The 16,687-nt window shown below is 40.4% G+C and overlaps 1 protein-coding gene across 1 annotated transcript in view; it reads left to right on the top strand.

Moving 5' to 3' along the window:
- Window positions 1–855: 855 nt before the first annotated feature.
- The window catches only part of LOC146666455 (zinc finger SWIM domain-containing protein 6-like), a 49,950-nt gene continuing 34,118 nt past the window's right edge, over window positions 856–16,687 (top strand). Inside the window, exon 1 of the mRNA XM_085414493.1 lies at window positions 856–2,277. Coding sequence (XP_085270619.1) covers window positions 1,851–2,277 — 427 coding nt within the window. The 5' untranslated portion in view covers window positions 856–1,850. The remainder of the gene's footprint in view (window positions 2,278–16,687) is intronic.

Below are 16,687 nucleotides of genomic sequence, written 5' to 3' on the forward strand. Positions count from 1 at the left end.
TCTTAAATGTTCCCCAGTTGCTGATCAAAAGGAGATATCAAACATCTTTGGATGGGGCTGCCAGGAGTTTTCATTTCAGTATAACCTGCTGTACTGTCCTAGAAAGGCAGCAACGAATAATAGAGAAACACAGATATTACATTTTAAAAGATTTGCACAAGCTTTAATGATTATTTAAATACTTTAAACACAATACAAAAAACCCATAAACTGTTCTTTTTGCAGCTTTAAAACTTGTTGAAGCTGGTTCTGGTCTTTGTACTCCCGTTCATAACTGGGGCTCAAATATGTGTTTTAACAGTGCACATCTTATCTATGTATTGTACTGTGCACAGGTCTTAAGCCACCCCTCATTTCTTTATATTTTGTTGGCAAAACTATAAAAAATTCAAACAGATGCAGCAGTCTGCTGATTTTTTTTTTCTAATGAGCTTGAAGGTCAATCTTTGACATAAACATCTTTATTTTTCAACACAGTTAGGCTGTGTTGAGCAAATTGTCTTGAAATGTCATTAAACAGTCTTCAAGAATAGTTCTCCAGTCTTTAAAAAGGACAAAAGCTGTTCCAAAGCTCTTCTTCAGATGTTGGCTGCCCTTTGTTCCATTCTCTATCAAGATGATCCCACACTGCTTCAGTAAAGTTGAGGTCCAGGCTCTGGTGAAGCCAATGTATGATACTATTCCATTCAGGCGTTAAAATTAGCTGGGATGATCTCAAATAGCATTCTGGCACCATCAATTAATGACTAGTTACATCTAATAAGCAGACTACTTTTAAATTAGTTTATTTTTTATTTTGGTGCAGTCTTTTTCAATATGAATAAATGACAACCCATTGCCTACTTACACCATCATCACAACCCCTTTTTCTTCTCATGCATTCATGTTACAGATATCACAATTCTCAGCATCTAGTTAGCATTAGAAGCAAACATATACAGAGTAGTGGTTCTTTAATCAGCAGGTAATTTCAAATGCAACATGACGTAACACGTTGTGCAGTTCATCGTAAAGCGTCTGTGGCACCTAAAGGTACAGTTGGTGAATTCCAGAAAGAAAGAAAGAAAATGCTAAAACAGGAAAATTAGAGGTTATGTGTTAAAAAAGTAAACATTTTACGTCAAAATGTACATATTGAATGATGTTTTCATCTTAAAAATCGTATTATAGTAGTTAATAACTCAAAGATTTCTTTCATCGGGCTTTGTGACTCAGCCTTACTATTTTTTTCATAACTAGATTTCGTGTTTCTTTTGTCAAAAATTGACTTCCATACATCTCACGAAGCAGTTACGTTTCCTTTAAACGCCCCACATTCAGGTGGACCGTAAACCTCACACGGGGCGGTGCTGCGTTCATTGCCCCCTCCCCCCCTCAAACCACGAGGCTCGAGTGTTGACAGGCGAATAACCGCCCATTGGCACCTAGCTTTCATCCGCCTGATCCACCTCACCGAAAGACAAAGCCCCCTCTCTCCGTCCCTAGTAAATGTGAACGCCAACCGGTAAAACCACCGTCTGAAGTAGCTCTTTAATACAACTACACCGTTGTAGTTGTATTGTACAAAGTTAACATTCTGGGCCGAAATCTGGCTTTCAAAGGACTAGGGCCGGACGGGAATTCCGCCCTCCTGGCAGTCCTCAGCACGGAGCTTGCCCCGCAGACCCCGCCTTCTCTTAATTTGTCAACAAAGGGGTTTGACAAGCTCGCCGAAGCCCTGCCCCATGTTGCCATAAAAGGATGATTTGGCCATACACGGCCAACAATCAGACCGTGGGTAACCTTTTCCGTTCCCCATCCCGTTCATATGGTGCGTTGACTTCCTCCGTCGCCGTTAAAGCGGAGCTATCATGGCGGAGCGCGTACAGCAGCCCCCAGCCAAGCGGCTCTGCTGTAGACCGGGCTACGGCTCAACATGTAGACAAGGCCAGCGGGCCGCGGGGGCGCCGTGCGGCAGCTCGGGAGCCACCCAGGGCGAATCGAGCAGAACCCAGAGTCCGGAGACCCTCCTGGACATCGCGGCGAGGAAAGTCGCTGAGAAGTGGCCGTTTCAGAGGGTAGAGGAGCGTTTCGAGCGGATCCCGGAGCCCGTCCAGAGACGGATCGTGTACTGGTCTTTCCCGAGGAGCGAGCGTGAGATCTGCATGTATTCGTCGTTCAACACTGGCGGGGAGGAGATCGGAAGTAGCGGGGAGAGCGGCGACGAGACGCGGCTGCCTTTCCGACGGGGCATCGCTCTGCTGGAGAGCGGCTGCGTGGACAACGTACTCCAAGTCGGTGAGTGATGTGGCGATACTGGGCTCTACGGACAAAAATGAAACAACCGGACAATTTCAGTCGAGAACAGAAAGAACAAGAGGAGAAATTTAATGTCGGTGCGCGAGAATGTGTCGATTAACACGAGGAGGTAAAGTGACAGGGTTTGACAACAAAGGGCGACAGACTCGCGGAGAGGCTACAATGGGGCTTTAAATCTGCTGGGTGCATGAATGGGAATGTGTGACTGAGGCATTTAAATCCTGTTTAGCTCGGGGCTAGTTTGAATGTGAAAAAAAGCCTTAAAATACAGACTACGCTGAAAATAAAACAAAAGAGGATTTTCCCCCACATCACACCTCAGCAGCGTCAGAATGAACTGCGAAACTTTGTCATATTAATGACAAATAAAACGATTTTACTGTCCTCCGGCTGGCTTGGATCACTTAGTGACTGCGTTGACGTGACTCGGGGAAGAAGCATTTAGTTGCGTTAGAGCTTTATTTTTTCTGTATCACATATCATGAGAAAGGAGCCTGTTCAAATACCGTCTGACCTTTAAAATCTGTTTTAAAAGATTACATAAAACTATTGAGTAATAAGGGAAGTGTTCAGCTGGGTTGGGTCCCAACTGACACACATTACATTTGAATGAGTTGTTCTTTGTAGCACAATTGATATGCTGTTGAATAATAATGATAGTTGAGCATGCATTGTGGCTTTGACAGCCTGCATACAGTTTGATCAGCATTGTGTAGCAGTGAGAAGCTGATAAACACGACCTGCTGCACTGGAAAGGAGACAAGTATGCACTATTGATGTCTTATATTTAGATCTAGAGGAATGACGGGAAGGTTTTAGAGTTCTGTTTTTTTTAAAAGGCAAGAAAAAAAGTGTGTATATATATACATTTTTTTCTTTTTTATGAAAAGAAGCTGAGAATTACCGTACGTGATCTTGTTTATAACCCATTGAGAGCTAGTGAAACAGGAACAGACACCTGTGTGCTTGTGCTTGAGAACTTTAGTCCACCAGCAGCATGAATCAGTGCTTGATTTAGTGTCATTTTTCCCCTCTCTGAAGAGGTTCTTTGAGATTTTAATTACCCAGCACACATATCAAATGCCCAGCATTTCCATTGTGAGTTTGGCACTTTGTTCCTATTTACATGTTCATTTGTGTCTTTCAAGCGTCCTGTTGCCAGCAAAAGAAGAGCAAACAAAAGCATCTTTTCACTCCCTTGTTAAGTAGAAGAGGTTTGGAAAGAGAAAGTATACTGGCACGGAGATTCTTCTTAAATGGGCCATGATTCACACCAGTCTACAGCCAGTTTAGGTTGTGTCTTTGTGCATATCTGAAGATCTCACTTTAATGAAGACAGCCCTCCGTTTGGTCAGCGGGGAAGCTGTGACCGTGCTACAGTTTGTCACCTGTGAGTTCATGAATCTCTGAGGGCTGTAATCCCATTACTCCATGTGCTTAATTTGAATTGTAATGGAATCTGAGTGCTTGCATGATCCATCCCTCGCCTACCCCCCCCCCCCCCCCCCCCCCTCCACCGTCAAATGCAGGCGGTTCATGTGGGCATTGTGTATTTGTGAATACGCACTCACAACACATTCCCCTGCCAAAACAAGAGGCCTATGTTCCCAGATATTGGGAAATGTTTCTGCAGGAATGAAACTGAATCTGGGCTCGATGTGCATTCTTACAAAGAGGAATAACAGTAGTCCGCACATCCCAAACGCTCACACACACACAGGGAGGCTTTCTTGGCTGATTGCACCCCAGCTTGGAATTTGCTGGAAAAATAGAGCCAAGAAGTGATAAATAAAAGATGTAATCTCCCCACATGTGGGCTGCACCGGAGGAGGAAGGTTTTCTTGCAGCAGACCTTGAGGAAATGAATTGGCACACATGCGCTGCGGAGCCTCACGCTCCACAACAGACCTGCACTGTTAATCTGAGCAAAGATCAACTTAGACATTTTTTTCTTGACAGTGTAGCTTCTCAGGTGTAGACCTGATGACTGCTTTATTACCTTTTTGTAGTCTATATCGTAGTTTGTGGTCATTTTATTGAACTGCTCCAGATGACCTGTTGAGCTACAACACAGTTATCTTCTGTTACAAATTGTAAATTACAGTTTAAATTATTATCTATGTGAAAGTTATCAGTGATGAAAAATGCCCCTAATTTGGCTTTTCAAAAACCAAGTAACAGATATTCTGATATGTTGGGGTTAGGTTTAGGGTCAATGTTTCAGGTTACTGTTTAGGATTAGATTTATGGTTACGGTTTAGGTTTGAGGGTTGAGTAGGTTTAGGTAGGGTTTGAAGGCTAGTTGTTAGAAGTAGGCTAGGAGGGTCAGGGTCTAATTCAGTTTGCGGTCAAAAGTCAGAAATGCATCCTGTGTGAAGAAACTACAATTTGTTCAAAGAGTCGTTATGGAACAAGAAAATAGACGCAGAAAGGGAACAGAAAGTAGAAGACATTAGAAGTAGTATTGTTGGGTAAACGTTGTGAATACCCGTTGTTCGACACAACCAGCCAAAATTGTGCCAATATGTAGTCTACACCCCGTCATTGGTCTGTTGTACTAGCTTTGATTTGATTGGTGAAATCCCTCATCGTTAGAGGCTGTAGGCACCTTTTCCAGGAACACAAAGCAGGTTCAGAGGGAGGGTGATGTTGCTAATGACCATCAATTCTCTTTTAATTGGTTTTGATGTAAAATTAATCAGACTCACGAGTTGATATAATAATTTTGTGATAGCTTCAACTGCATTTTCAGCACTGAATGTTGCCAAAGCAGCAAAACAACCGAGAACTGCCACAGCTGCTGTAATGCTGTTGTTGTTGTTGCGTTAGCCTTTGCTGATCAAGTTTATGATGCTAATAGCAATGCTTGAGAAGGTAACACTGCTTATTCTATTGCTACTTGTTGTCTTCTTCAAGTTTAACCAGTTAGCATTGTCACATCCAGTAGTTCTTCATGCTCGGAGGTACCCACTGCAAAGTGGAGCCCTGAAAATGCCCCCAATAGTAGTGTCTACATGCCAACATTGTAAAGCGAGCTTGCGGATATTGTATGCTAACGTTTTATAATTAGAACTAAACATAAAGGGCGACCGTGGCTCAGGGGGTTGGGAAGCGTATCTGTAACCGGAAGGTCGCCGGTTCGATCCCGGGGCTCTCTGTCCTGGTCGTTGTGTCCTTGGGCAAGACACTTTACCCTACTTGCCTACTGGTGTTGGCCAGAGGGGCCGATGGCGTGATATGGCAGCCTCGCTTCTGTCAGTCTGCCCCAGGGCAGCTGTGGCTACAACCGTAGCTTGCCTCCACCAGTGTGTGAATGTGAGAGTGAATGAATAGTGGCATTGTAAAGCGCTTTGGGTGCCTTGAAAAGCGCTATATAAATCCAATCCATTATTATTATTATTATAAAGAAATGCTGAAAGTATTTTTCATGGGTTTTGTAGTTAATAATTTGGTTTAAAAGTCCAAATTAATAGATTACCTTGTGATGGTATTAGATCAAGTTGAAGGCTCAGCAGATTTATTTATAGATCATCCTATAGGGGAAAAATATAATATGAGTACCCTGACAGAGGGATCAGGGGACCAAATCACTGGGGCTCTACCTGTGAACTGCTGATATCTGTAGAACCTCCTTCCTAGCATTTCTCAATAACACTTCCTTGATGTTGAAATGGAGACAAGATTTCAGTCTCGTGGTCAGTATTGAAGGGACTAATTGCTTATTTATGAAAGTGTATAAATAATAATGGCTGCTAAATAATAATAATGGCTGCTGCCTCCTGCACCCTGAGGTTTTTGCTGTAAACATGACGTAGAGCATTTTATTGACATCAGTTCACAGAGTGCAAGTCTGAGCTGAAGTATAGGCTGCAGTGCGTCTGCACTGAGCATGGTTATTTTAGGGAGTAGAAAAAATATCACAGCTGTGAACAGCATCACATTTACCTGGGCAGGGAGACACATCTATATGTATATGTGTATGTGAAATTCTACATATGGCGGGAAAACGTGCTGTAATGTGTTTGGTACCTGCGTTTCCCAGTTATTAGCTTGCATTTAAGCTGCTTGAACTTTTCAGGTCAGGTTCATAACTTACACTGAACTTAGACTTTAGAAGCACTTCTCTCTTTCCCTCATCCTTTGTTGATTTACTTCTATCTGCTTCAACTACACTGGGTCAGAGGTCTTTGAAATATTGACGCTGTTGGTATTCAATACTTGTTGTTTATGGGAAAATGCAAATCCCTCCCCCCTCTTTCTTCTTCTTGCTTGTCTGCTCAGCCTGGAATGAAAGAAAATTGAGAGTTAGCTTTATAAATAAAGATGATTCTGATTAATGTTTAAGCTGCTCATGGTCAGAAAACAACAAATAAATGTCCTGCACAGTGCCATGCTGTTTTTTTTTTTCTTTTTTTCATTTAAAAAGTCAAACGATGCACATGAGAGAAAAAATGCAATACTTGCTATAAAATGTAACCACTACATACTGTGTGTTTGAGCTAGCTAATATCATTCTACAAGCAGATGTACACTTTCATAATGCAGAAGCTTGTAAATAATCTTTAGTTAACCACTTTTCCCTGCATAATAAATGACATGTTCCACTTATTACTGAGATACAAGAGTGTTGATGTTGAGAAGAACAGGATCTTAGTTAACTTATCTCATAACTGATTAATAATCTTTCAAGCAAAAAATGGCAAAAGTCGTTTAGGTTTTGGACTTTTGAAGATGTCACCCTGGCTTCTGGAAAACTGGCATTTTCCACCATTTCCTGACATTTTTGTCAACATTACTGTCATTTTGTACACTGAAGTGCAGAATTTGAGACTCAGCCCTCAAGTCTGTCACTGGCTTGTTGCTTCATAGTCATGAGGGTTGATAGGCAGTGATGACTGCCAGCATGTCCACCAGGCTTGTGTGAGCGCTTGTAGTTTTCCTCACATTTCATCATGTGATATTCAGGCAGCTCTGTTTCTGAGCTCAGATGTTGGGTAAGGTTTGAGTCTGCAGGCAGCATTAACACTCGACTATCACTGGTGCACTTCTGTAATCACTGGAGCCGGCTGAAGTCCAGCCCAAGATTTGCCTGTTCTAGTTCAGCGGTCTTCTGAGGAGGTGCAGCTTCCTGCTGATGGTCAGTGGTGATAGAAGTGCCCAGGTCCTTCAGATGAAGTACAGGCAGCTCACACTACCCCTCTAAGCCACAGTTCAAAGAAATAGTCCTTTTATATACTTGCCTCTTGTTTCTCCCCTTTCCCCCCCTCCTTTTTGTAATTTCAGTGCTTCTTCTTTTTGTGCTTTGTGCATTTGTAAGCAGGTGCAGAAATATTGCAGCCACTTCTGTATTCTGAACCCTTTTGAAAGTGAAATTACACAGCTATTATCAGTGGAGTGATGCATCAGGCGGTAGAGGTGGATACAGCTAGGTACAGATCCTGAACCTCTGTAGTCCAGTGGTTCCAAACCTATTCCTAACCTTTGTATTTTTAAGGTTAAAAATCCAGCGTGCTCTCATAAATGAAAGCACTGCTTTTTCTTCACATACACATACACACATATGCAGATGCTTACATGAAGCCTCGGGCCTTTCTCGTGTTCACTCATTACTGGATCTCATCTGCAATTTTATGAAGAATCAATGAATTGGGGCACACCTAGTGAATGATGCAAAGCCTTGTAAGTATGCCAAGGGACAACCACACTCAGCCTTTTAGCTTGTTGATCAGCATTAATAGTCTGTGCATAGGACCTCAATATGCTTCTTCTCTGCAAGATCAATTTTTATTGGAGCAACATTGGGCGCATGCTGTGAAAGCAGCCATTGGCAAAACTTGCCATTTTGAAAAATGGTTTTACAGCATAGTGAGCCTACCTGCGTGAGATTAAAAAACAAAGCGTCGAGCAGTGGGTGTTGATGTCCTACAGCAGAGTTGGTTTCAGTGGGGTTGTTGTTGCTGGTTGAAGACTTGGAGTAGTGCCCAGGTATTTTTCAGGTCATTCCTGTTTCCACATGGATGGCAGAAGCTCAGCTGATGCAGAGTTTTGTTTGGCTTGTTCTTTTAGTACTGTATTTTTCCCATTTATCAGTAACTGCCAGTGAAGAGAAAGCACATCTTTTTTTTTTTTTTTCCTACGGAAGAGCTATATCTTTAAAAAAAAAAGAAAATAATCACAAATTTGTAGCTCAGCTGAGTGTTGGAAGTTTTAAGCTAACATTACTGAAACAGGAGGAAACAGTGCATTTCTTGGAGATGTACAGTTGGTGTTTCAGTAAGTTTTGGAATAGCTGGATGGGATTGAATTTGCTTTGGGTTTCTCTCATAAACTGTATATAAAGGATGGACTTGCTTCCAAGTCTGAAAAATGAAGCCAAGGAAATATCTTAAACTTGCATTTCAGCAGGAGGGAACTCCTCTGGTTCCAAAAGGAAAACACCCAGTTTTACTAAGGGAAAATAGCCATTTAGTCCCTTGATGTCAGTAAAAACTTAACTATTATTCAGAACAAGATGGTGGTGGTGAAAATACTCAGTGGGAGTCCCAGAAATTTGATTCTGTTTATATGGACGAGAGAAAGACCGAAGAAGTTACTTGGATGAGAGACGAAAACCTTTCTCCCACTGAAAACACAGCATCCAGATGAACAGAATCAGCTTTCTGGGATTTCCTTCCCTGGATGATTGAGCATACATCAAGACACCCGGTGGAAGCTTTTTAGCTAATGGGTGACGTCATGGTGGAGACCATCTTTTATATACAGCCTATAGTTGCTAAGATTTTTGAACAACATTGAATCTTAACAAGCTGTAAGTACATGCTAAATTTTAGAGATTTTCGGGGGACTTTTCAAAACAGATATTGATATAAACAAAAAAACCTCACTCCATGTCCGTAGGTATGTAATATAAATATGTTGGTATGTAGGTAATTCTGCAAATCTCTTACTATGGCTAGTTTAGTGTTTCTGATCTGTATTCCTCTGCCGCATCCCTTCGTCATTAACCTTCAGCTTGTCAGAGAGGAGAGGCGGCAGAGAAGAGCAGCGGATGGAGGAGGGGAGTAACTAGTTTACCTCCGCCTGACTCGATTGGCTCAATAAATCCTGTTTTGTTCTCATTGTCATTCTTGTAGCCCAACATGTTCACCTGTCCATATCATGCCCCTGCTGCTGCTGCTAGTGTTTCATTAGGAATTCATCTGCTGATTATTGTAGTGATTTATCATTCGCTCCATAAAGTGTCAGTAAATAGTGAAAAATGCCCATCACAATTTTCCCCTAGGGTCCAAAGCGACATCTTCATATTCCTCCTTTTGTCTGACTACAGTTGTGAAATTCATAATTTATTTACGGTAGTCATAGTTATATTTTATTCCAATTTAGAGCGTCAGTGATTGATGTTTAGTCCCATTCATATTTATAATAATGTATTTTTAATAAATCAATTTATTTAGAGAAAAAAGGTTCAATTAACATTTATTTGGCCAAACTTCACAAATGTGTAGCTTTGTTATCTTTGTCTAGCAAACAAAGCTAAAGTGAGTCTGAAGGGTTTCCGATATTTTATTTTATTTGTTATTAAAAAATTGTCTTCTTAATAAACAAAATAATCAGTCGATTAAGAAAATGATTAGCTGGATTAGTCTTTTGTTATTTGCAGTTCTATCATGTGAGACAAAAAAATTCAGGACACTGTTAAGAAGTAGCTAATCTGTCTTTTCTTTTGTTTGCTTGGGAAATAGATTTCGTTATCAATTAGCTAATTGTTTGAGCTGTAGAACAGCCTCTGCCTTCCACAGTCTGTAGTGGTGTCTTTTCTTGGCATGTCTGGGGAGTGCTATTCAACCTCACACTGTCTCAGCAAGTCAAAGCCTGCCATTGCTACAGCTGTATGGGAACATAGTGTGAAGTGGTCCCTGAAGACGATGGCCCTTTGGCTCACTGCATATCTGCAAACAGAGCACTTTAGTTAACAGGTGAAGTGCTTGGAGCATTTCAAACTCAGGATTTTCTGAGGTCATCACAGCAAAACAGTCTTTCCTGTTGTCATAAAGAGGACGCCAAGGGGCTCGTGATCACTGTTGCAGACCAAAGAGAAGCTTTTGTCTTTGTAGAGCAGGCGACTAACCTCTCACAGCCTCAGCGCTGATCAGAGACTGCTTATGAGCAATGGTTACCTTTTAATGGGAACTTAAAGCTATCATCAATCAGAGGCTGTTACCTTAGCTCACAACCAGAGCATGCTTAATGAAGAGTGATGCTCCTTTCCTCTACCTATACAATATATCCTTTTGTAGCCTTGGAGTTATTTTGTGCACTTATCTGGACAAAGACATGTGCATTTGATTTGATTTGACTTGATTTTTTTTTAAGCAGTAAAAGATTCCCCAGCAATAATGTCCTGGTTCACATGGAGGTGAGGTAATGTAACTGACCCAGTATCTGTGTTGGCGTACGGAGGTGCTACAACTGTCAGAGAGACTGCTAATGCTTCATTTTTAATTCATAAGGTATAAACCTATTGGAGTTGTACTGAAAAGGGAAATGATGGGATCATTGTATATTTGTCAAATTAATTAGCAAATTCCTATGTAATTGCTGTAATTGTTCATTTAATCTCTCCAGGTGTTACACTACTTTATTTAAGCACAGCATCTTTAGTGCAGGATATCAAAATGACGTTTTATTTTGTAAATTATGGATGATTAGAGAGATGGCCTCGCAATAATAAAACTAATAATGATGAGAGTAATTACTACTGCAAATACTTTGACTTGAAATTAACAAAATTACTAGTATGACTGAGTATTTTTCTCTTTAGCAAACAGAATAGACTTAATAAAAGTAACACCCTAGTTCACTGGTGGTGGCACACATGTAGATCCCACTGGTGCAAAGCTAACATGTGTCATACCTGTCAGTGTTTAATAAACTCAGAGGAAAGACTCCTACAAAAAAAGGTGATTAGAAACACTTGATACACAAATGTTATGGAAGATTAGAGCAGGTCTCTTCTCATTAGTAGCCATTAAATGTCCACCCGGAATCTTGAAGCTCAGTTTCGGCATTGTTTCCAAAATTATATTCAAAATATGCCCTGTGTGCAATGTAAAAGCATGCAGATTAGCTGGATTATCATTGTGGTGACGGGGTGGATTCAAATTTAAGTATCGGTGTGCGTCTTTGCTGCGTTTGAACCTGCTCTGCTAGATAACGATTCTACCATCTGCTCTCATTATCTATATGTCTGTGCATGTTTGACTCTGGGAGAAAAGTTGTCAAAGTGTTTGCTTAGTCAAATTTGCAAAGTACCCAGACTGTGTGTGAAATAACGTAAAACCATTGACTGCTGTACCCATGACTATTTACTTCCTGTCTTTGCTCTGGATCTCCCGCCTACTTTCAGTTTATTATTCCGCCTCTTTGCATGCTCCACCTTGGCACTTTTGTCTGCATCTGTAATAACAAGCAAATGATCTTGTTCTCCTGGTCCAACTGTCATCTCGGGCTTTTCCCCAAGCTTCATCGCAGCTCCCAAGTTTCACTGACTCATATATACGAGAGCCATGGAGCTTTAAAAGTACGTCATGTTGAAACTTGGACAAGTAGAACCAGGTTTTAAGGCTCGTCCTGAAACTATTTGTCTGAGGACTTGAGCTTATTGTTGATCTAATGTGAAAATATTTCCTGATGAAAAAACATTGAACGAACAGTTTACTTTTCAACCATAAATACCAATCATTATGAAGATTGGCTGCCTATTGTTTGGATGGTGCAGTGTTTGCTGGACCAGACCAGCTATGTGAACTCTGTACTTTGTGCTGAAGGAAATTGTTATGTGTTGTATGCTGTTTTCTAAAACCAGCATACAACAAAAACAAAACCAGTAGAAGCTGAAATATCTCATATGTCAGTTTCAAACATACAGACTCTTACATATTCTTTACGCTCTCAGGTGTCTTTCATAGAGTCGTTTACTGGGAGCCATTTTTCTGTATTGCCTTTTTCAAATGTTCTTGTATTGTTACTTGAATTAGGGATGGGAGAACTAAATCATATTCTCAGATTCTTAATTAGGAAATGTATTTTCCTAAACTCTTTCTTGTTTTATACCATGTGGCTGTAGCTCAGGTGGCAGAGCAGGTCAGCCACTAATCAGAAGGTCGGTGGTTCGATCCCAGGCTGCCTCCTGGCTGCATGCCAAATATCCTTGGGCAAGATACTAACCCCGTGTTTGCCTACTGGTGGTGGTCAGAGGGCCCGGTGGCGCCAGTGTCCGGCAGCCTCGCCTCTGTCAGTGCGCCCCAGGGCAGCTGTGGCTACAATGTAGCTGCCATCACCAGTGTGTGAATGGGTGGATGACTGAATGTAGTGTGAAGCACTTTGGGGTCCTTAGGGACTAGAAAAGCGCTACATTTTATACCATTTCTACTTCAATTTTTTTAAGTTAAAATCATTTAATACAGTATCTGGCACTTTTATATTCTTGTATGTTATGATAGTTTAATCAATTGACTTTTAAACTATTGGTTACAGTTAAATCAAAGACAACCCAATTATTTTCAGCTTGTATGACTTCATTCATTCATTTATATCTTTCACAGTAATACATTAAAATACATTTTATATAAAGAAATAACATTTTTCTCTTTTATGTTGTCTCGTCAAAGTAATATTCTACTGATGATCCTCAATTGCATTATAGAAGAAGTCAGTCAAAGCCATTTAAAAACACTGACTAAGAAGCTAAAAGGGAATTGATTTAAGATGCAGATTCTAAAACCAGCTTTAGGTGGTCTTTAGTATTTTTCACTTTCACTTTTTGTTTTTAATTTAGGAGAGAAACTCTTGAGTCTTTTTGTCCATCCATGCCCTAATATTACATAGTATATTTTTCTTTCTGTTAGACCATCAAATTGTAGAAAAGCAGTTTGTACTGCATGTTTTCTGTCAAACATGACAACTATAAAGGAGTGACTGGGTGTTCATACAACCGTTAAAGTGGTGCTCTACATGAGACTGCTCTTTTATGTGTAGAAACACCTGCGCGTGCGTTTAAGTGATAGCAATATGATGAAACTGTAATAATTTGAATGAACCTGTCTAGCAGTTGCTTTAATTGCTTATACAACTTCACCTCAGGGATGACACAAGTTCTCACAAGCCCTGCTAAGTCATCCAGTGTTTATTTCTGCACAAACTGGGTATGCCTGGCATGCGTCTACAAGTTGAGTCATTGTTTTCATCTGTTAAAGATGAGTAATGTCAGTACTTGCGATGGAAACGGGATGCACTTGAAAACCGCATCGACTGGGCTTTAATGCAGTTTAAAGCAGGGAGCGGCGGCAGAGCAGGGAGGGAGGGCTGATTAGATGAATGTGTGCAACTGCACGCTGGAGAAGTGTTCCAATTCCCTCTAAAGTAAAATCACAGAAGTATTATCAACAAAATGCACTCAGAGTCCTGAAGAAAAATTACATCATTAATTCTGATACAGTTATTGATATTTGAAGATGACCAAACTTCTTCTTTTATACTTCTTTGGTGCTACAAGATTTTCTTATTTACCTAAATTCACGCTCTTGTGTTTTCCCCTTACTTATCTATCTTTTCCTTTCTTTCTTCTTCCTTTCAACCCCGTCTGTTTTTTTTTTTTTTGTTTTTTTTAATTGACCAGAAGGAAATGTATTAATTAGTGAGGTTTGGACACACTCTTTGATTGCACTCTAGAACTTTATTACTAGTTCTTTTAGATACAGTAGTTTGGTTTTTCCTCGGAGTGAACACTCATTGGTCCTTGAACCTACCCTAACTCTGTATTTTGGATAAAGGCAAAACAGAACTTTTTTTTTCAAAATTTATTTAGGGGGTAGGTTGAAATACTTTTGATGTGTTACAAAAATTACATACAGTATGATTGCTCAGGTTTACAGCTAGAGTTTGTGGCTGTGACTGATGACGTCTTATATCTCAGGGTTAAAAGTCTTGGGTTTTTTTATTTGTGTGTTTTTTGTTGTTGTTGTTGTTTTTTTTTAAGCAGCTGTTCCAAACCCCAACGATTGATTTTAGAACCTGGAAATGACAATTTTCTGCCGTTCTGTTCTTGCCAAATGACCTAAAAAATCAATTGATTGCCAAAACACTTGCCATTTGAGTCTGTTTCCGATTAACGGTTTAACTAACCATAGCCACTAACCAAAGATGTAGCAATGGAATAAAAGGAAATGACGTGGAGTAGAATTGCAAAAGAAAACATTCTCATGTAAAACACTTCATTGTGTTAAAGGAGAGTGAGTTAGTACTGGTTTAAGCAGTCAGTGAGCAGCAAGGCTGCTCCAGCTGGTGACTGAGATGCAGAAAGAGGAGGTGTTCAGACAGATAGCAGAGGAACGGCGAGACAACAGAAACCAAAATACCTGCAGAGTGATCAGTTGGACAGTAGCTCGTTGTGATTATAGTGTTGTTTATTTTACAGTCCATTCACACCTGCTCTTTAAGCACACACATATTCTCGCTCCAGAAATGTTGAGCAAGCCGTATTGTGTGTTTAACCCAAACAGAAATGAGGCTGAGGGTGTGTAACTCTGGTTTGATGCGCTGCCATGATAAGGTGTGACCCGCATCCTGTTTTGACAGTGAGGGGCCCCTCCTCTGCCGTGACGCTGTAGGAAAGCATTCTTTTCCTCCTGGAGGCATGCCGTTTGTGACGTTACACTATGACAGTTAAACAGTTGGTCTGAGACAAAGGCAAGAGCAGGGCATGTCGTCAGGCTAACAGTTCAACACACATGTTGCATTCGATCGGTTTTAGATTGAGTGTTGATTTATTTATATATGAACAAGTAGAGCATGAACCACTGCTTTAAGAGCACAGCCTGGTTTGCCATTCTGTCTTTTGACGGGCCTTTAAATTGCACAACAACAACAACACATACACCAGTGTGTACTTATATTAAAAACACAGATCAGAATCTCCAATAAGGAAAGAAATAAACGCTTGAAACATTGAAGTCAACAGTATACATAGAGCGTATATATGATGCACAGCATGCTTACATACCAGTGTCTCAATGCAATGTTTTTTTTAGAAACTTCTACACTTCTAGTGTGTGTGTGTGTGTGTGTGTGTGTGTGTGTCAGTTCTTTTTTTTTTTTTCCCACTGAGAATAGTTCAAGCAAACTCAGAGGACATCTGCATCAGCTGAACAGCATTTAAAGAACACAACTGTCATAATGATTCAGAAACTCTGAGTCATCATTTACTTGAACACACAGTATAAGGGAACTGTGCCCTTTTAGTTCTCTCTTTTTGATGTCTCCGGGTTTACTTTGGTAGAAATGTATGCAAACACAGTGTGTGAAAAGTGAGATATGAAAATACGCTTACTGGAAAGGGTTGGCGCAGCCACATTTGGTTTGGTTTAGTCACTTATATCGTTCATGTGATGCCGCTTCAGTGATGCTCTTTTGACTTGCAAGATGCAAATGTTAGTAAAACTCAAGAAGTCTTAGTTGCGTACATTCTAAAAGAAACACCTGACAAAGGCAAGATCTGTTTTAAATTTACTGCCATATATACACACAGCCTGTATTGCTGTCGTTAGGCTTTTTGTAACCTCAAGGATATCAACTGGTGTTAGTGCCGAGGTCAATGGTCACAGTGCTTCCTGAAAAGAAAACCTTGTTTGCTGGTGCTGCAGAATCTGGCAGACTAGATTTGCACATATACTTTAAGGTTTTTTTGTTGGGGTTTTTTGTGGACATGTTAGACTTTTGGTTTAGTTCACCCTTTAAAGCTTTGCACCACCCACATATTTCATTTTCACCGTAGCGAGTAGAAAGAGTCATTATTGGTGTAGTGGTGTATTTAAAGATGACAGTCGGCAATCTCCCCTGCTCCCCCAATGATGACTTTTAACACCTCAGCATATATCAATAAAGATGTGGTTTGATGGCCATTAGAATAGTTTTCGGGATTTTCTGAGGGTAGCTGCATGGGCAGAGACCACCCTCGCTAACTTGTGACGCAAACCACAACATTCTGTTCTATAAGTGCGCCTGAAGTGTGACACAAAGAGCTAATTTCCGAGCATTCCTTATAGAAGGATTATTTTTGTATGAGTCAGTTTCTTCTGTTCTAATGATGCTTTGAAATGCTTTTTTTGGCTTTATTTGAGTGGGAAATGTGAGGGATAATTCTGTATTTGTTTTAAATGTTTCAGCTGGTTATAGGGTGCACCTGGTGATAGTACTTTATTTATAAATAGAAGTAATGATAGTTTCAATATCATAGCATACTAACAACATTCTAGCAGGGAAATTCCTGGATATAAAAAAACAATGTTTCCAGTGTTTTGGGTTTTAAAAAAAAAAAAAAGTATTTTCTTTA

The sequence above is a fragment of the Rhamphochromis longiceps genome, linkage group LG7, assembly GCF_057381845.1.
Source record: "Rhamphochromis longiceps isolate RC_006_pf linkage group LG7, R_longiceps_female_GT1.1, whole genome shotgun sequence".
NCBI classification, from domain to species: Eukaryota; Metazoa; Chordata; class Actinopteri; order Cichliformes; family Cichlidae; genus Rhamphochromis; species Rhamphochromis longiceps.